The sequence below is a fragment of the Bactrocera neohumeralis genome, chromosome 5 (genome assembly GCF_024586455.1).
Source record: "Bactrocera neohumeralis isolate Rockhampton chromosome 5, APGP_CSIRO_Bneo_wtdbg2-racon-allhic-juicebox.fasta_v2, whole genome shotgun sequence".
Taxonomy (NCBI): domain Eukaryota; kingdom Metazoa; phylum Arthropoda; class Insecta; order Diptera; family Tephritidae; genus Bactrocera; species Bactrocera neohumeralis.
Window position 1 is genome coordinate 17315652 of NC_065922.1, and position 21965 is coordinate 17337616.

The 21965-nt window shown below is 38.6% G+C and overlaps 3 protein-coding genes across 3 annotated transcripts; 2 read left to right on the forward strand and 1 right to left on the reverse strand.

Moving 5' to 3' along the window:
- Positions 1-15275: 15275 nt before the first annotated feature.
- LOC126760695 (SREBP regulating gene protein) lies at positions 15276-16834 on the forward strand. Its single transcript, XM_050476532.1, has 2 exons — positions 15276-15644; positions 15720-16834. Exons 1-2 carry the CDS (start codon positions 15558-15560, stop codon positions 16278-16280), a joined length of 648 nt encoding a protein of 215 aa, XP_050332489.1. The 5' UTR covers positions 15276-15557; the 3' UTR covers positions 16281-16834.
- Positions 16835-17235: 401 nt separating this feature from the next.
- On the forward strand, positions 17236-18168 carry LOC126760693 (uncharacterized). The gene has a single exon (XM_050476530.1). The coding sequence runs from the start codon at positions 17236-17238 to the stop codon at positions 18082-18084; it is 849 nt and encodes a 282-aa protein (XP_050332487.1). The 3' UTR covers positions 18085-18168.
- Positions 18169-19099: 931 nt separating this feature from the next.
- Positions 19100-21112, reverse strand: LOC126760687 (allantoinase). The gene is made up of 6 exons (XM_050476524.1): positions 20782-21112; positions 20495-20646; positions 20154-20421; positions 19943-20088; positions 19345-19888; positions 19100-19288 (listed from the first exon to the last, which is right to left on the reverse strand). Exons 1-6 carry the CDS (start codon positions 20935-20937, stop codon positions 19130-19132), a joined length of 1425 nt encoding a protein of 474 aa, XP_050332481.1. The 5' UTR covers positions 20938-21112; the 3' UTR covers positions 19100-19129.
- Positions 21113-21965: the final 853 nt, after the last annotated feature.

A 21965-nucleotide genomic window follows, 5' to 3' on the forward strand; every position in this document is an offset into this window, starting at 1 on the left:
ACCAGACCATCACAGCGTCGTTCAAACAGTGGTGGTTGCCATCAAGGTTTTAATAGTTGTACTGCTCCCAAGGGAGAAGAAAGAGGTTGCGTTCACTCCGATAGACGAGCGGCTATACTGCCTTTGAGTTCGCTGACTATGTGCTCAAAACTAATAAAGAAGTGCATGACCGATTTAGCAATAACATTAAGCTTCTGCCATATTATACTTGTTTAGCAGCCCAGTAATTGCAGAGCTGATAAGTTGGCTTGAGAGGGCACTTACTCTAATTTCAACCGATTTGAAGCGAATCGGTCCGCTGTTTTCCGTTGTCCTCTTGCGTTCTACCGCTAGACGCCCTGTGAGCATAGCAAGCGTTGGTCAACAACCAGAACTTGTGTGACTCTAAGATCCTTCTGGCCCAGAGTAAACCATAAGGCGTCCTTGTGTGACTGTAAGATCCTTCTGAGCCAGAGTGAACCGCAAGACGTACTCTTAGCTACTTGTTTTGAGTCAATCTCACTGCAATTGTATGTGTTCTCACTGGACGTCGTCCCATAGGTTCACACGCGACGTGGCTAAATATTTTGTCGGATTCATTTTGTCAAAGTTATAGTGTGGAAAGCGAGTTGGAATCGTTTTGCCTGTTTCTCCTCTATTTAACGGCTTTTGATCGTCTGGGATCGAAATATCTTGGTATACTCGTCTCTAACGACCTTGATCGAATTGATATTGCCTTCACAAATTGGTGTTAAGCTCGACACTTCGTCGAACTATGAGAATCTGGTGATCCATTTTGAAGAGTTCGTGAATAATACAAAAGATCAATAGCTGTTCAAGTAAGATCCAATGAACCAACCTAACCTTATTTATTTATTCTTTTTTATAACCGACACTCCACTCCGGCTTCAACAAAATATATTCGTCGCTTTCGATCGCTCACTATTCAACTATGCGTAACGACGTAGTTACCAATTACGGTTGCCTGGTGCCATATCGTCGCTTTTGACGACTCACTATTTAATGCTTTCGCTTTCTTTCAACGCAATATGGCGAAAAATGCGTGCCGCATTGCAAATTGAAGCGGACAATTTTTCCTGCCACTGCTCACAAGCGCCAGCCGCGGCCACATACCCGCATATGTAACGGCATAAGTGTTATCAGTGCGTAGTTTGTCGACAGACGATTTTTTAGTGACTTTAAATTCACCATTACAAACTGTAATGACACGAAAGTCAACTTATTAAGTGTTTACGAACACCGAAGGCGTTCAGGTGGTTAAATAAATTGTGGAAAATTGCAACGCAAACTGCCAGCCAACATCATAAATTATCACAAATGTCAAAGACTTCGTACAGATGATTGCTAGTAGGTGGCGCACAATGAGTTTAAATGAGGTAAAAAGCGTTGCGCGGCGGTGACATGTGTGGGAGATCCATAGTGGAACCAAAATGTTTGTGCAAAGAATTCTCGGACATTTTTTTCAATTTTTTTTAAAGATAGATCAAACCAAACATAACTTCGACTCAATAGTCTAACTTTTAGAAAAATCAAACCTCGCATGAATCATGAATAAAATTTATGAAAATTTCAGAGCTTGTACGTGAATATTTTTTCAATAGTTTGAGCCGACATAAGTATAATATAAACAGATTTATAAACTAAACAGAGTCCATAGAAATATAGCCAAATTTGCTCAGAAAACATTTTCTAATATATGCAGCCGATAAAACTAAGAGCTCTTAATTTCAAAAGGTGTTCAGCTTTCCAAGGGAGCCGGACGTTATCTCAAGTATGACTACAGTATTTTCTTAAACTCCCACTGGAGCTTAGTTCCAAAACCGCAATGTGGCGTCAATCGAAGATTTCAAGATCCTGGTCTTTCTATCGGAATGGAGGTTTTCCTCCTCCACTGTTTCTCCTGGCAGTTACTGCGTCGAAAACTTTCAGAGCTGGAGTGTTTTCGTCCATTCGAACCGCATGACCTAGCCAGAGCAGCCGCTGTCTTTTAATTCGCTGAACTATGTCAAAATCGTCGTATATCTCATACAGCTCATCGTTCCATCGAATACGGTATTCGCCGTGGCCAATGCGCAAAGGACCATAGATCTTCCGCAGAACCTATCTCTCGAAAACTCGTAATGTCGACTCATCAGATGTTGTCATCGACCATGCCTCTGCACCATATAGCAGGACAGTAATAATGAGTCACTTATAGAGTTTCGTTTTTGTTCGTCGAGAGAGGATTTGGATAACGGAGTCATGTGTAGAAGTTCTCGCAAGTGAGGAAAGTTCTCTGATTGACATTCACATGGGAGTGGGCAAAAACGATTATTTTACATATGGCTCAAGCAGCTCACGACTTCCGATCTTAGACCAAGTATCCTCTGGGTAGCCAAAGAACACTCATTTGAAGGCGAACTAAAGCGAGAAGGCGAACCACAGGGTTGTGCGCTGGGTTGACGATCCGGGACGTAAAAAACGCCCCCAATGAAAACTAAACAACCGACGGCTCTCTTTAGAAATGTGAACTATGGCAGGTTCGAAGACAAAGGTAGCTACACTAATGGCGGCTAATCGTCTTTCTAAGAGGACAACGATGATTCTAGAAACTCGTAATAAGTGAAACAAAATAAAAAAGGCTGACTCATTGATAGACTTCGACACCGCAGAATATATAACAGGGAAACCAGTTGACACTATTCAACTACAGTGCGGCTTCGGGAACTTTCTGGCACAGATTGGAATGCTAGAGCTTTCCTAAACTAAATAATCTTGGCAAAGTCCATCTCACTGTACTGTAGATGCTCTGAGTGGCCACTGTTTAATAGGCTCACACGCGGTATGGCTAACTATCTTTTCGGATGGATTTTACCAAAAACGTAAGGTTGAGAGAGGAAGGCGAGATAGAATCATCTAGGCTCTATCTGCTCTACTACACAAGTTTGACTACACTGAGGTTGAAATATCTCCGTATATATTATACTATATAGCCCTCTTAACTAATTTGTGGAAAGCTCAAAACGCTACGTCGATCAACGCGGATTTGGTTATTGATATTGAGGAGTTTTGAGTATATCAGAGAACCAACGCTCACATCTAGCCACGGTCCTAACTTAACCCACCGAATGTATACCATTTGTAGAACACCAAAGTTTATTTTAGGTGTAAAAAAATTATTTTTTTTTGGGCTCATCAATGTTTGTAAAACTCTCAATAAAGAAAACCTTCAATTGCGTTACATAATCACTAATTTGACAGAATTTTGACCAATTCCATGCCACTGTAGCGCCTATGCTGTGCGTATGGCACAATAATTGCCAACAAAATTACGTTACAACGCATTTGGGGCGGCAGCGGAGAAGCTGCCAATTTGGCGCGCGGCACGGCGACGTACGCGTTTTGCGGCGGTGGCGCATCCACACATAATACATATCGACATGTATGTGTATGTGTATGTATTGCAGTGTGTGTGCGTATGCTTAGCGCGCTGTCAGTCGACGACACCAATTTATGTGGCGCGTTAGTTAGTGCTTAAGATTTAATAAATCGTAAGCGAGACCCGATGCACTATGCAATTTGTCTTCTTCTTCTTTGCAAAGCAAACGCACGCGTGTATAATATGTGCGTGTGTGTGTGTAAGTGTTTGCGCGCTGTTTGGCGCTGCATTACTTTCGGTGACTGCTGTGACAATTTAATTGAATTTAAGTGGGCACTTTGCCGCCTGAAAAATTTTGTCGTGCGTAAAAGAGTTTTCAGAAAAAAAAAATGTGTTGAAACTAAAAAGAAAATTTTACGAAAAAAATTGTTGTGCAACTTTCTAAAACTACCTGCCTGCGTGAGATGAGTGTGTGCGAAAATCAAACAAAGAACAAAAAATACTAAAAATGATAGCAACAACAACTTGTTGGCGGTGCAAGCGTGAGTTTGGTACCAAATGGTGCAGAGAGCTGTGATTTCAAGGCGGTTTTATGCCTTGAACAGGGTACATTAAGTTTGCAACGAAGTTTGTACCAAAGAGTAACAACGAAGACCCTATAAAATATATATAAACGATTAGCGTGAAGACCTGAGTCGGTTTTGACGTATTCTTCTGGCTGCCTAGAGGTATATACGCGTACTAGTCGCTCAGTTTTTGAGATATCGAACTGAAATTTTGCATATGTCTTTTTCTCTCCAAGAAGCTGCTTATTTGGCGGAATCGCCGATATCAAACTACTACAGTATATAGCTGCCTTACAAACTGATCAATCAGAATCGAGTTCTTGCATGGAAACCCTTTTCGTTTCAAAAGATATCTTCACAAAATTTGGCAGGGGTTATTGCCTGAGACAATAATGGATTCTCAGAAAAAAATATTCAGATTGGATAGCTATAGCATATATCTGCCATACAAACTGATTGTTAAAAAACAAGTTCTCATATGGAAACCCTTTTCATTTGAAAAGATATTTACACAAAATTTGGCATAGATTATTATTTAAAGTAGCGCTACAATCTCCGAACAAATTATTTAGATCGGACCACTATAGCGTATAGCTGCCATATAAACTGATCGTTAAAAACAAGTTCTTGTATGGAAAACTTTTTTATTTGAAAAAATATTTTCACGAATATTGGCAGATATTATTATCGAAGCCAGTGCTCCAATCTCCCAACAAATCTTTTAAATCTGATCACTATAGCATAAACCTGTCATACAAACTGATCGTTAAAAATCAAGTTTTTGTATGGAAAACTTTTTTATTTGAAAAGATATCTGCACGAAGCTTCTCAGAGACTATTATCCAAGGACACGCTGCAATCTCCGAACAAATTATTAAGATCGGCCTACCATAGCATATAGCTGCCATGCAAACTGACCCGTGAAAATCAAGAAAAGTTATTTTTATACCCTTTTATGCTATCAGAAAAGCAGCTGTTAAGGGTATTACAGCTGATATGCAACCGACGCTAATGTTTTTTCATGTTTTTGTTGTTTTTGTATCGATGATTTTTTGTAATTTCAGCGGTTTTGCATAACAAACCAGCTTCAGCGCAATTTTCTGCGCATAATTATGGAAAAGTTGAATTTTATGCTGTGTTAAAGCAACTTTGTTTGCTTAATATTTTTGCGAATGTGCAGATATTAAACATCTCGCGGGCATAAAATTTTTGCGCCATTGCTTTTTCATAATTTTTTGCAATTTTTTCTCATTCACTTTTATATTTTTTGTGCGTTTAAATTTTTAATTTCCGCAATTTATGATTTGTAAATTGTTTTCATATGCGCCAATTGAGCGTACAAACACGCTAGCCACAGCGTAACGTAACGTAACGTTCGCAGGGAAACAGCGCGCACGCAATCCAAATCCAAAGTAAATGTATGTAAAGCACAAACGTACTTGTATATATGTTGCGCATACGCCATGGCCGCCAGCCACAATGCGGTGCTGCTCTTTGAATGCCCGGAAAATGTGCAAATTGGCGCATGCGCATGCGCGTGCCAAGCACACGAGTGTCAGTGGCGCATGTAATTGCGGTCATTGATTTGACTTGCCAGCCAGCTGCGGCTTTTTCAGGCGTGTCAGCGTGTCTGCAGCAGCTAAAGAGCGCATGCGGCACGACCGCGTTACGCCGGCCGGTCACAAAGCGCACTCGCACAAAACAAATGACTAAAAAATGAAATCAATGAAAACAAAAGCAACTATGATTGGCAATTTCAAATCTCTAGTTTTACTATTTTTTTGCATTGCTTATTATTGCAGCTTGTTGTTGCGTAATTTCGATAGCCCACGCCCACGCCTCGAATGCTGACGAATTTTAATTTACTATTTCAAGTTCAACACTGGCTTTGGCCGGAAAGCTGTGGGCACAGCAGAAATAGGAAAGCAAATACAAAGTCATTAATGTGTGCAATCGAGCGGCGAGCAAAAACAAATAAACAAAGTCAACAAAATTGAATAAAAAAGAATATAAAAAAGTGGACTCATAGCCAAGCGGCGCTTGCAAAAATAATTGCAGCGGTCGAGGCGGCACGTGCTAGGCGCAGCGTTGGAAATGAAAGCATCTAACTATGTGTATACAATATATAAATTATACAAACATATACATATATGTACATATATATATTCATATAATGTCATGCAATGATGCGCGACGGAGTGCTAACAAAGCCTAATAATAGCGGCAGGCAGTGCCGGCATCCAAAGTGAAAGGAAACTGATGTTCGAGCTTCCACGAAAAGCGAAATATAAATAAACGACCAAGCAGCCAAGCGATAAAGGAAAGCAATAGGCTTTGAAATATATCATATGGAAATAAATATTGCTGACGGCAGTTATATTTCATGCATTTCGCGCAGCAGTGAAAGTAAAAGCCGAGATAATGTGCAATTCAACTGTGAGTGGTGGAGTTGGGCTGTGGAAGGATTTGCAGTTATCGAATGCCTTGGAGAAATAGAGAGTTAACTAAAGAGAAAAGCAGCAAGAGTAAGAGAGTGATAAAAAGTATGCTTGGAGAGATATAACTAGAGCAGTGTGTTGCAATGTGTTGGTGAGCACGAAAAAAAAGTAGCCCAGTGAGAAATTGGAATTAAAATTAAGCATCTAATCTAAATAATTAATAGTACAATGAAAATTAACAAAATGTCTTTTAAGGATATATTCCCTATTATCTTTAAAAGACTTGGAACATAAAAGGCATTGCATGGCACCAAAGGCATTTAGAATCATAAAATATTTCTCGCAGGGCATATTTGGTTTTGCGCTATAGTCTTGCGTGATGTTAATTCGTTGCTGGCTCGACAACGACTGTACGATAGAGCGTAAGCGTACGTGTGAAGTTAGTTTGCACATTTGTGCTAAGAAATGCCGACCACTGAACTAGAGCGAGAAGCAGTTAGAGAGAGAGAGAGAGAGAAAGTGATCATAAGTATGTTTCCTTCATACCATCATATACATATGTATGTATGTATGTGCTTGCATAGTTTTAGTGGATATCTGCAATTTCACTCGATCAGTAGTAGCCATGTGCAATTCTCAGCCAACTTATGAAATGTCATATTTTGGAGACTTGTTTAATAAAAATAGTAGTTTTGCATCTTTTTGTTAATGATTTTTAGATGAGCCAATTCTAGCTTAAGTTTTAACTCTTAACTTGATATTTGTTGATTAAAATTTGAATTTTTTCCGTTAGTTTGTCAATAGATGGTGTTGCAGTCGTATTTCTCCAGTGCTACCAATCACATTGTGTCATACCTTAAAGACTTTTTTGACTGCCCAATATTTTAAATTAAAAAATACATTTTGTTTGGGACTTAAAATGATAAGCTTACATTAAATTAAAGCCTCAAAACTGAGTTGTATGAATTTTTCACCTAAATTTTGAGGTTATGTGAAAAAAGTCTGGCAACAAGTGTTATAGATCCTTTCATTGCCTACAACATTGTCATATAACTGTTTTGTATAGGACTCGTAGTTTTGCCGGAAAAATTGATTTGATTTTTAAAAATTCAATCACGTTCCTTTCCCTTTCTTTCTCCGACCTCAGATCGCTCATACTCTATTTTTTCTTTGCATAATGTTTGACCTTATCTTTCGTTCTCAATAAATTACATCCTAGGCATCGGTTGCCTTGTACTACTGCAGAAGATCCATTTACAAAGGTGGAGACTCTCCCCTAAGGTAGCTCTTTAACTTTATGAAACCATAGTTAAGCCTATAAAGTTCTACAGAGTTTTTTTTTGAAATTTTTATTTTGGGTACTGTGAGTTTTTTTACGCTTGAATCAAAGCTTGCGGGGACGGTTGGCGGAGGAGTCCACAGTCGGGAATTTTCTATCAGCTCCAATTTCAAGCGGTCCATCCATCCGAGTTTCTATCTATATACTGGCAAGAGCTGTTATCGCAGAAGCACATTTCATAAAACTTTCCGAGAAATGTTTACGATAGTATAACAACAACACAACAGGGAATTAAACGACACACATCTAACCCAGAAGAAAGTCGAAACCTCATCAAAATATATTACACAGTAGTTAGGATCTAGCCTAATCTACGTCATACAGTAATTTTCAACAACTAAATTTTTTATAAAAATATTTAGCTAAAATTAAATAAATCATTTATTTATAGCCTAGAATATTGGTAAAAAACTCTATTTTGAAAAAAATTTAAGATGTGTTTTTCAAACAAAATATTAAAATAAGCTAGAAAGCTTATAAAAAATAAAGCTTTCGGCAAAAAAATATATTCTGAAATAGAAAAAACGAAAAAAATTGTTATTGAAAAATATATTTGTTTTTATTTTTTATATTGAATTTTAATTTTTATAAAAATATAAGCAATATATTAAGAAAGTATGCTCAAGCTGAATAAAAAATATTAAAAATAATTCCAAATTTACAGTTTAAAAAAATACGGAAATTTTTTCCAGAAATTAAATTTACTGAAAAATATGTTTGTTTTTGTTTTGTATAATTTTTTTTATAAATTTTTATAGATATATAAATTTAAATATAAAAAAAGATTATAAAAAAAATTATAAAAATTTAAACAAATATATTTTTCAGTAAATTTTATTTCAGCAAAAAATTCTACTTGATAAAAAATTATAAAAAAAAAATGTATCAAAATTTATGTAATTTTATTTTTTTCTAATATACTCGTCTATGTATATTTTTTTGAAAAAATATATTTTTCAAAATCAAATGACCGCCACTTTTTACGTGCATTTCGTATACAATTGTAGATTATATAATATGTACATACGTACTTATGTATGTATGTAAGTATTTAGTTCAGTGGCAAGCACATTCTATGTTTACTGTTGCATGCACGTCAAACTGTGACTTATTTTTGCCCCATAATTACTATTTGTTTGCGTTTTTGAGGCTACACCGGTACGTGCTCCACCACACAGTCGTTCCAAGTAGACGCACCGTTTTCATTTCCAACAAACCTGCATACACACATTCATACATATGTAAATACTCAAAAGCAAACACATTGTGAAATTGATTTTTCTAGCTTAATTGGAGCAATTAAACATTTGTTTTGCGAAAACAAAAATGGCACAACAACAGCGGCAAGCAAAAGCAAAAGCAAAGTAAAATTCATTTGCACACGAAATTGGAGTTCAGGGTCTCGGCGGCGGAAGGTCACTGGCTAAATGTTTTCACGCCGCCTCAAAGTAACTGGAAATGCACATTTACAACACTTTTTTGCTTTATTTTAATGTATTTTTTTATTTCTGTTGTAGTTGAGCGCTACGTGTGCACTACCGTTCACCGATGTGCTTGTATTAAATATTATTTATGTCGATTTGAGATTTGTTGCGCCGATTTCGTAGGCTGTGCAAGTTCAACTGCTTTCGTAGTTGTTGGTTTTGTTTTTGTCGATTTTCCGATTTGTTTATCTTTCACTTCGACTGGATTTAGGCTGTCGCAATGCCGAGCGTGAATGAAACTGCCATTTAGTTTAGTTTTTTAGGTCAATTATTTTGAAATGCATTCACTTTTGCATTTAAATGGAAAGGTTTGAATAGAGATTTGCAACTGATTTTCAAATAAATAGAGATTTTAAAGTAATTTTCTTTATAAATTAAAAACAACAAAAAATATATATATAAATCATGTAATTAGGTTTGGAAGTGGATCTTATATTAATAACATTAAATAGAATATTCGAACCAGAGATGTTTGCAATAGATGGCCCTAAAGAGGTCCACCTAGTGTGAAATTAAAAAAAATTTTTTTTTTTCGACGGGTAATGCTCGAAAATTATACAAAAAGATGCGGCGACTAACAGAAGGTTTCAAGACCGGAGCATACTCCTGTAGAAACCCCAGAGGAATGGAGGGAACACTTCTCCAGCCGGCTGAATGGTAGTGCAATACAACACCAGGAGATAGTGGAGCGGACATTGCCTGACCATGAAGAAGTTCGAATAGTAATTGCCCGTCAGAAGAAAAACAAAGCGGCGGGGGCCGGATTTCCAGCCAAACTAATCAAATACGGCAGCGAAGGACTGATAAGGAATGTAGGGTATGATCGGAAGAAATCATGCCCAACGATTGGAATTTAAGTATGCTCTTCCCAATCCACAAAAAGGGAGACCCCACAATCTGCGCCAACTACCGTGGGATAAGCCTCCTCAACATCGCATATAAGATTCTATCGAGCGTATTGTGTGATAGACTGAAACCGGGAACGGGGACGACCCCTCCGAGCCGTTCGATACAAAACGAGGTTTCAGACAAGGCGGCTCTCTATCGCGCGACTTCTTCAATCTACTGCTGGGGAAAATAATTCGAGCGGTAGAGCTGATTAAAGAAAGTACAATCTTCTACAAGACAGTACAACAGCTGGCGTACGCTAATGACATTGGCCGTAACAACCTCGCTGTTAGTTCTACTTTCTCCAGGTTGGACAAAGAAGCGGAGCATATGGGATGTAGTGAACAAGGGACCAGACGAAATGTCCAATCGTCGCACTCGCGGCTTGGCTACTACGTCACTGTTGACAGTGATTACTTCGAAGGCGTAAATAATTTCGCCAGTTTTGGAGCCAGCATTAACACAAACAGCAACTTTAGTCTCGAAATACAACGCAGAATAACTTTTGCCAACAGATGCTACTTCGGAGTGAGTAGGCAATTGACAACAGTCCTCTCTCGACGAACAAAGACCAAACTCTATAAGTCACTCATTACTGCCGTCCTACTTTTTGATGCAGAGGCATTGACAATGACAACAACTGATGAGTCGACGTTACGAGTTTTCGATAGAAAGATTCTGTGGAAGATTTATGGTACTTTGCTTATTAGCAACGGCGAATATCGCATTCGATGAACAATGCGCTGTACGAGTTATGCGACGGCATAGAGATAGTTCAGCGAATTAAGAGACAGCGGCTACACCGGCTAGGTCATGTCGTCTGAATGGATGAGCACCAGCTCTGTGAGTATTCGACGCATTACCCGCCGGCAGGAGCAGAGGAAGAGGAAGACTTCCACTTCGTTGGGAAGACCAGGTGGATGGAAAAACCAGGTAGAGCAGGACCTGGCTTCGCTTGGAGTTTCCAATTAGCACCGCATTGCGAAAAGAAGAAACGACTGGCGCGCTCTTTTTAACTCGGCTATAACCGCGTAAGCGGTGTCTACTCCAGTAAAGAATAATGAAAGGATCCGCAATTTTTGTATTAACAACTTTTCCACATAACGTTGAAATTCTTCTTTTTCTTTATTGGCGTAGGCGTACGTTCAAATATATGTGAAAAATTCAACCAATCATTATTTTCGGGTTTTTTTACTTTTATCATTTTTTTCTTTTTTCTTATTCGATGTACTCAAAAAATGGTACAAAAATATTTTTTTTTTCATGCAGTTGCCAATTCGTGAAAAAAAAATTCTCCAACTTCTCAGTGGAACATTATTCTACAATAATAATGTTTATTGTGTTTTAGGTTGATAGGAGGACTCACGTGAGTATTTTTTGAGACTCCCTACTTCAGCACTGGCTAATTTTTTAGTTTTAAAACTATTTTTGATTTTTTTTCTGTATTCTTATAATGTTAATAATAACATCAAAAATACAAATTGCCTTTTTGCGACACTTCAAAAATCCCCTGAAAGTCATGTCGCTAGACTAGACCGTAATAAATTTTATCAAAACATTAATGTTCGATTGCTTTTGATTTTCAAATATTTCGATTATGAATTAATTGCAATAATCTCATCATTTTCGAAATCACCTGTTAGCCACTTGAAACAAAATTTCGAAATCTGATGAAACTGAAGGAAACTAAAAATAAATTTCAATTTCACTTTGCAACGCGATTATTTACTTTTCATGGCATTTTTGCGCACACCTTTTGTTTAGATTTCGAATTCTCATTGTGTAACGGATGAAGAAAGAGCGCTTGACCTCACCTATTTTAGCTGCGGCTCGACGCAGACATGCACAGAACGCTCATTACTTTTGCTAAATTTCATTTTATTAAACTTTTGTTGTTGTTGTTTTTGAATAAACGCAAAAAACTTTTTCTTGGCATTTGCGAATATTTCGATTATTCTAATTTTCAAGTAAATAAATAAACAGGCGAGAGAAATTGAAAACGCTAAACAAAGCGAAATTAAACAAAAGTCAGCATGGTTGTTGCTATTGCTGCTGCTTTGGTTGCACATCAACGTCGCCATCAATTTGATTCAAACTCAATTCAACGCCGCGCAGGCAAATAGTTGTCTACAATCAACTGCAGCGAGTGAATAATTTGGGTAGACAGGTGGGGGGTGGTGAGTTGACGGACAGCAGTGGGGGCGGTCATTGTGCCGCTGAGGTAGCCAAATTTACTCAACGATTGCAGATATGTGTGCGAGTGTGTAGTTGTGTGCTGAAAATCGATTTGATCTTTCAGTGCGATATCAGCTCAGCAACGCCGCGAATTAGCGCAAAATATCAAAAATTGCAACAAAAATGCCACAGCCGCTGATTGCTGCGCCAAGAGTGTCTATTGCAGTGGAGGAGAGCCCATCCAACTCAATTGCAGACAGCGGAAGCAACACAATGAAATGTCACAGACGTTGGCAGTGGGTTGGTGGCCCCATCAGGCAAATAGCTGAGAATCGGCGCACCGACAGCGGCAACAACATTCAGCACAGTTGTGTTATGTTTCTGCAACTGCAGCAGTGTAACAGCAGCAACATAGTTGAGGCAAGCCACAAAGGCCAAAAAAATGCAAAAAAGCTGAGAAAATGCTTTGACATTGATTGACACAATCGAGCGCACGATATTTAAATGATCGCCTGTCGTGGCCCGTCGGGGACAAGTCAACGCTGTCGTCAAGCAATGCCATAACATTAATACTCGGCAATAATACTTAGATGCGAAAAGTGTGTGTAAATGTATCAAACAGCTGTAGGAAACCACTCCAACACTGTGGCAACAACCACAGCAGCGGCTGCCACAATTGAAGTTGATTGTCATCATAGCTGCCGCTGTCATCGTGGTCGCGGTCGGCGCTACAGTAATCTTTAGCTTATCGCATACAACATTTGTGGCACTCATACGTGCACATACATATATGTATGTATATAACTGTACAGTGTGCGATTTTTATCTAGAAGTGATTTTGACCGTCATAAATTAAAATTATTTTGAATTTCGCAGCTCGGTCCTAAATTATAGATAAAGATTAAGTTCTCAAGCAGCAAAGACGTGAACGCATAGGACGCCTTCGATCCAACCCAAAAGTGCTTGTTGCCGACGAAAACCTTAAAAAAATCCACAAAATGTTTTTTGATGACCGCAAATTCTTCAACATAAAATATAATTCACCAATATTTGGGCACGAGAATGCTCTGTGAAAAGTGTTGAGCTCATTTTTGGACCAAAAAAGGCGTGGAGTTGATGATTCTGAGCAGTGTTTGAAGATGTTCAGGTGTAAAAAATCCGACTGTTTGCGTCGATATGTGACCATCATGTCACTCCGAAGTCCAACAATCGAGTGCACTGCACATGATAAACCCGCTTCAAAGTGTGAAAACACGAAGAGCCGATTGGCAAGGTAATGGCGTCTGTATTTTGGGATGCGCATGAAATAATTTTTATTGACTACTTTGAAAAAGGAAGAATCATCAATAGCGACTATTACGTAACTTAGACTTACCGATATAAACTAGGTAGGATCTTCGAAATAACAGCCCTTGGCCGGATAAAATCCGGGTCAATTCCAGTTACTTAGAACCGGCTGTTGTAGGCATTGTTGGAATTGCTCGAGTAGTTGCGAAAAACGAGAGGGGCCCTTGCGCAGCTACCTTCTGGATATTGTAGAAGGTTAAACGCTTACTTATCCAAAATCGATCCCGACATATTAATTATACGTACTATGTCCAGCATGCATGATACTAGCCATCTCATTACATGCCATGCTAACCCTACACATCTGACACCATTCGGTCCGACCCCGTCGAAATAGCACGTTTCCAGGGCCTACCGTTAGATGACGTCGATGACAACTTATCTAATCCTTGCCATCCTAACGGGGCTTAGGTACACGTTACAACAGCAACAACAACTATTACGTAACATTATTGGACCGTTTGTAGAATGAAATCGCCGAAAAATTACCGCATTTAAAAATAAAAGAAAGTGCTGTTTCACCAAGCCATGCACCGTCTCCAAAATCAACGATGGCAAAAATCTATGAATTGGATTTCGAATTGCTTCAGTATCCACCGTTTTCTACAGATCTGGAATCCAACGACTATTTCCTGTTCTCAGATCTCAAAATAATGATCGCTGGGAAGAAATTTTTGTTGAATGAAGAGGTAATCGCCGAAATTGAGACAACAGAACTCGAGAACAACTCGAAATCTTTATTTGCCACAGATTACTGTTCAGATCGAACTATATAGTGTATATATGTTGTTGTTGTTTTGGCGGAGTTATCTAATCCCCGTTGGGGTGGTGAGGATTAACCAAGTTTCGATTCCCACGACAGCCGGTTCTACGCACCGGAATTGACCCGGCTATCATACGGCTAAATGCCATAAGAAATGAAAAAAGGGAATATTTTTGAGTAAAACAAAAATCAAAGATTGCGAAAGAAAATTTGTCAACGCATACTTTCTGGACGCACTGAACTGAATGTTCTTTCAAAATATTTACTTAACAAAATGTATAATCAAGTTGTTGAGAATATCATCCAGAGATAAAATATCATCTATTCATATCTCCTAGCTCGGTGAGTGAGTAGAAAATGGCAATGCGGGTACATACATACATACAAATGTATGTCCAAATGTGTGTGTGTGTAAGCATTACTTATGGATTTCCAATTGTCTTTAGGTTACCTTCAATTTGAAAGTTATTTCCAAATACAGAAAATCCGCAAGACTTTCTAATTGACATTCGTATCAATTAAATTATAAAATATAGTCTAAAACTCGGTTCGAATTAAGTACTTTATTTATTTTTTGTTGGCATTTGCTTCGTTTTAAACGTACATGTATAATGAATTACCAAAAGTTATCAAAGACACGAACCACTTTGAATAACCAATTCTTACTTTGCTTACAAATTCATCAGTTGTACTATTATACACATATTTCTGTTCGTGTGACCTTTAAATTCAAACAACTTTAATTAATCAAATCTTAAAATTTCTTTAACATATAATTTAAAAACACAAAGACTTCTGCGCGATATTTAAAAATAAATTACATCAAAAATCTCTCAATAAAAGCTAAAATATCAACTAAACATGATGGCAACACCGTCAACAGCTGATCAACTGTCTGATTATTACTTTTGTTTTGTTGTATCACTGCGTACTCGCATTTCTCCAATAAAAAGAGAGAAAATAAATTTATATTAATTTATTGTCACATTGTTTGCAGAAAATTTTGTGTTAAAAGCGTTCGTACAAAACTGTAAAATGTTTTGAAACATTCTTAATTGTTCGATGGAGAGCCCACGTTTGTGTACGTGAATTGGATGCGCATAGGTCATAGTAAACTTTGAGAGTCGCTATGTCACAGCAAATTCACCAGCTAGCGTGCCAGCAGTGAACTTTACACAGCAATCAGAGAGCAAAGGACAATGTGGCCACGATTTCTTGGCCGACGTATCCTTTATATAACCATCACGTTACTTGCCCTCATATTTTTACTAACGAATTTACTTAAGGTAAGTGCTTTATTACATATATACATATATACCCAGTAGAAAACTGTCTCACCTCCCTTCATTACTCATTAACAGTTTGGTGGTCTACGCGCACTGCATGCGGACAATGTGCTTACCGTGCAACGCACACGCCCACTTATATGGCGAACGCTACAGGAACACCTACTGCCCGAGGAGTCACAGAATCGCACCAACGACCCAGACATACACTGCCGCAATTCGGTGCAAGGACGCGATTTGCTCGTCGATGATCGCGGTTTCCTTTGCCGACGCGAACATCTCTTATTGCCCAGCAATTGCTGTGACATCGAAGTGCCCGAAACACAATATTACACATGCGATACATGCAATACAACAACACATTGCTGTGATATATACGAATATTGCGTCTCTTGCTGTCTACATCCCTCGAAACGTGCACTGTTGGAGCTAGTGTTGCGCACAATTACTGGACGTCAGGCAGCTGTCTATGCGCATGTCGAGGATCATTTCGAATTGTGTTTGGTTAAGTGTCGCACGAACTCGCACTCTGTGGCGCATGAGAACAAATATCGTGATGGCATGCCCAAATACTGTTATGGACAGACAGAAGCACATGAATCACAACGTGAAGTGTCGGGTGGCGTGGCACGTTGATTGTGCCACAGTCGTTAAAACAAGAGTGGTAGTGACAAATCGGTTGATTTAAAAGTGTTTTGTGTATTAACGACTGAAGTCTATTAAGTTGCTTAGAATTTTAGACACAACCAAGGTGGCTTTACATGCGGTTATAGGGCAAAACAAAACTACAAAAATACGCTTTAGAAGAAATGCTAATGTTTTGTGTGAATGATAATATGCCGGGTATATTTGAAGTGTAGTGTTTGTATGCATGTATCTAGAACTGTTGGAAGACAGCTACAAATCATGGTAAAACTAACAAATAACACTCATGAGTGCGTTATTAAGACAAAAATAATATATAATCAACGAAAATTACCATGACAATTGAAGATTAAGTATTAAAATAGAATATAGCAGTAAATTAAATTAATAATTTTAAGTACCAGGTATGTAGACTTAAGTGCGTTAGATTTATTTAACTAACTCTCAAATAATACTCTCGAAAGCTTTTGTTTAGCAAAAGTATAAAATTATTGTAATAATATTAATCACATTAATAAATATAGAATTTAATTTTTTACACCTTATTTGGCGTTTTTTCTCACTGAAATTGAAGCAGAGGACAATGCATCGAAATATAGTCGCATTTATGCCAGTTTAAGGACGGACAATTTCTTCTGAGATTGCAGCGATGCCTATCGTAATAATATTTGACAAATTTCTTGAAGATACCTTGTGAAATGAAAGAGTTCTCCATACAAGCATTTTTGGTTTTTTTGGGGAGAAAACGACGGGTGCGAAATTTCAGAACGATATCTTAAGAACGGAGGGAAAACTACACTGTTCAGGGTATATAAAATTACCAAACCATAAACACATCTGTTTTAATAAAGTCAAAATTAAAAAAAAAACAGAATTATTTTTTCAATTTAATCAATTGTTTCTGATATATTTTTCTGCACGTTTATTTCAATTTTAAGCCAACAACATGAACTGCTTACGCCATCACCGTTACGATTGTGGGATCTGTCATGGGGATTCACCCAGAGTTTCCAACTGCAATATCAATTTACTATCGCTGGATGAGATTGTGCAAGTTATGCAGAAAGTAGTAAATGACACGGTCTGTACTGCGCTGCAATGGATATTGAGTGATGTCACTGGAGAATATTTCTATCCGGATCCGAAAATTGTACCCGATACGAAAGAGGACTATCCCGACTTTCTTAGCTTTGATGCTATATATAAGGAGAAGTGTATTAATTGGGTTAATATACAGGACTTTTCGGTGAACGAAATATTCCAGCAAGTACGCGATTATATATATCTATGGAATTTATCGGAATGTACGAAATTTACGCTCGCCATCAATGACAAAGCCACTATTGTACCAAATAAAGGTTCGAGATATTTTCTAGATGCTACGTTTTCGAAACCCTCACCAGCTTGCCCCAACCCCTTAGCCGTGGCTAATGTACATTTCACCGCTATTGTACCAGCACACCTGCCAAAACATTTTCCCGTTAAAGTAATGTACCGTTTTGAGGGTTATCGTCGACAATATCATACGCATGGTCGGCATGAAGTGCGCAGCAAGGATTTTCAGCGATACTTTATCGATTCAATACTGCAAACAAAGTTAATATTCTATTCGAAAATATTCGAATGTCGTCATCCACATGTGAAATTGAACAAAAGTCCACTATTAGCTGAAGAAGCAGAGGAGGAAGATGATACTAAAGGCTTTGACAGTAATAAATCTGATGATGATGAAGACATATTACGAAAGGAACAGACAGATGTGTTAAGCTTGATTAGCACGCTTTTGAAGAAGTGAGCAAAAACTGTGTACATGATGAATGTATGTATAAGAGTATGGAAAAACTCAGTCTGTCGATTTTGTTCTTTGATATGTATGTAGCGAGCGAAATATGAAAATATTAAATTTTTAATTGTTTTGAGATGTGGAATTGGAATTACTAGAATCTAGAAAGCTTTATATGAGTTCCTAAAGCTTCTGGTATCAAATTGGTTAGGTAGCATTCGTGTCGTTTTATGTGGGGTTATGTTGAGAGTGGAAAGCATTTAATCTCCTGACCATGACAAAAGACCTGGATAAGTCCATTCACATGACAATGGGGTCTACGTAACTGGAATGGACTCGGATTTTAAACCGGTCAAAGACTGTCAACTCGGGAGATTTCTGCCGCTTCAACAACAACAACAATAGCAACAACAACAGTAACAACAACCTGGATAAGTCGAACGTTACAGAAATATTCTACAAAGTTTTTCTGTCGCAGAAACCATACATTTTCCACGAGGTTAGGCCACCGGAACTGGTGGCAGCGAATGTAGAGCGACCTTTGGGCAACCTCTTGCTAGATACCGAGGCATATTAAACTCCTACTTATTTAGAATCGAACGCGATATGCAAAATATAAATCCATGAGTTCTCGCATGATCACAACTTTGCATGCCCAGCGACCCCAACTCATCTAACACCCCTCTCTCTATAGTCTGATCCAGTTCAAACAGCACATTTCCTGAGCCTGCCATTAGATGAATTCGATGACAACCAACAAGACTCGTCGAATCTACGTAACCGTAACGGAACCGAATTTTTATCCGGTCGAGGACTGCCAACTCAGCAGATTTCTGCCGCTGCAACAACATCAACCAACATGAATCTACCACCTAAGCAGGGACTAGATAACCGTTACAACAAGAACAACAGTTTCATTAGGGTCATGTCCAACCTTACTAACATACATATGACATGATTAAGGCAAAATATGTCAGAACTTAATATTTAAAACACTTATCTTTAAATTTTTATGACACTTGTGAACTTTAATCTTCATATTAACAAAAAGCCAGCATTACATTCGTACAAATTTAACAATTTTCTTAGTAGTTTTACGCAGCAACACTTTACCCAGTGGCTGGCCAAAGCCCTCGTACTGCTGATAAACGTGCAAGCCGCGCACAACCGTGGCATGCACCACGCCGCGTAAGCGTTGGTCCATGTAAGGTGTAGCCTAAGTTGAAAAACATTCAAATATAAATCAAATCTAGTCTTGGAAAATCCAGATACCTTATTGGTGGAGAAAAGCATATCCGCCGACACGTTAAATTCCTCTTCCGGATCCCATATGCAAAAGTCGGCATCATAACCCTCTTCAATTCTGCTTTTGAAACTGGATAGACCACAAAGCACGGCGGGATTTTGACACATTAGACGATAAATGTGCTCCATGCCGAGCCCTTGTGCCTGACACTGTGTCCAAACTATTGAGAGACCCAATTGCAATGACGAAATGCCCGGCCAAGCATTCAAAAAGTTGCCACGTGCACGACCGTAATTCAAACACTTAACGCCCGGCGTCGCTGGCGAGTGATTAGAAGCGATAATATCCAAACAGCCATTCTTCAAAGCTTCCCACAGCGCTGGTTGATTGGATTTGTTGCGTATTGGTGGTTGGGCTTTGAACTCCGTGTGACAATCTTCGATTTGCTCGGCTGATAGCGTTAGATAGTGTGGACAAGTTTCGGCAGTTAGGTCCGCGCCCGCACGTTTACATTGCGCCACAATGGGCAGCACATCTGCGGAGCTCACATTCATGATATGCATATGTTTGCTAGAATATGGGGCGTCAATAGCAGTTTCACATAATTTTTACAGTTCGACATACCCCTTATATGCAGTGGCCAATTGACTGATCAATTGGACGGCATTCACCTCCATTTCGGCAGGACGTGTACGCGAGAAGGACTCATATTTTTTGGGTTCCTCCTCATCAGGTCCGATGGGAGTCTTCAATGGAAGTTCAGCATTGAACTAAAAATTAAATAAACTTGTATTTTTGCTCATTTTAACGCTACGTGCGCTTTCGAGTTTCTTACAGCCACAACGGTTCCGTCTTCTAGTTTATCTATCACCGCCTCCAGCCCTTTTCGATTGATGGCGGGAAAAGCATCACCAACTGGCGCCGGTGTAGGCGAAAGTGTGCATTGTAGGCCTATAACACCGGCGGCTAGTAGTGGCTCGGCTTCCTGGGCATTCTCGGGCACTAATCCACCCCAAAAACCGACATCCACATAAATCTTTCCACGCGCCACACCGGTTTTTGTCTTTAACGCCGAGACGCTGGTTGTTGGGGGTATAGTGTTACTAAAAAGATCGGTTTTTTTAAGGAATATTCGTGAATCGCCTTATCTTAATAACAAATATATTCGGTACGTACGTCGGCCGATCAATGATCGTTGTAAAACCGCCGGCAGCTGCTGCTTTCGTTGCTGTCACAAATCCCTCCCAATCTTTACGTCCCGGTTCGCTGATGTTTACATTGGCGTCTATCAGACCCGGCATAAGCACTTTGTCGCCAAAGTCATAGACCTACGACAAATCAAAACAAATAGAGCGCATTGGTATAAAGAGTTCAGTTCAACCGTCTGTTAGCCGGCAAAACAATACAATTCGAATTTCACTTTCACTCTCTTCGCCGCTCTTCCGCGCTCTCGTTAAACTCACCGCTTCCGACTCCGTGTTGTAGACATAAGTATTCACCTCTTGTGCAGTGCGCAAGACCTTACGTATTATGCCCTCAGTGTCGACGATAATGCCACCGTTCAAGAAGCCCTGCTCGGTGCCAAGGAAAATACGTTTGCTGAGGAAAAGCAAATCCATTTCACAATTGAAGTATGCACAATCAGGACACTTTTTTCGGTTATTTATTCAAGTTTTACGTTTCTTCAGTTTCCTCGAAATTTATAACTCCTTAATTGAAATCGAAAATAAAAAATTTATTTTCTTCTATGTGCTATATTTAGAAAGCTCTTTTGATTTATGTACTTCCACACGCGATCACCGAAAAACACTGAATGATCACTGAGCACTGAACAAGTAAAACCATTTCACTTTACTTATGAAAAGCTCCGAAGCTTTCTTTTTGGTGAAATTCTCCAACAACTTATTTGAGGTGAGTTTTGAGTATTTTTCAAATATATGTAAATCAGAAACTAACGAAGTTTTATTTAAATTTCGTTATGTTGGAATTTGACTAGAGACAGTTCCTGACTTTAATACAGTCTCTTCAAAGTTTTTTAGTTTCTAATTTCGTCTTGATATAAAAATAGAAAGGTACCCAGAGTACCTAAGACACAAAATCAGGTATCTAGGGATAAAAAGGATAAACAAGTAAAGCTAACCAGCATATGAAAATTGAATTCTCAATACATCAACTAAGATGACTGAGTTCATCCAGTTTTTATAACTACAATCCTCTTTACATATGGTTCTCTCCGCAATTAGAGAAGATAACGCTTTCAAAGACGTTGGGATTCGCAGGAATTTTCAAAATCTATGATAACTTATTGCCATCTGTTGGATTCCAGTACTAAAAACCCACATATTATATAGGGTAGACTCCATCTAAAGCAAAAATAGGAATATTTCGAAGGCTCTCTAAATCGAATATATGTATAAAAGAAATAAAAGAAAGCCCCTTGTATTACCACAATGCCACCTCCTGCACTTTTAAAACAGAAAAGGGTTGATATTTTCGACACAGTTAAACGAGAATAAAAGAAAAGTGAAAAGGGATCGTTCCAATAATCCAGCGAAAGTAACTACAGTTTGCTCGACTTTAGTAATAACAAGAAAAAACGTTAACTTCGGCTCCACCGAAGCGATAATATCCTTCACAGGTGCATTTC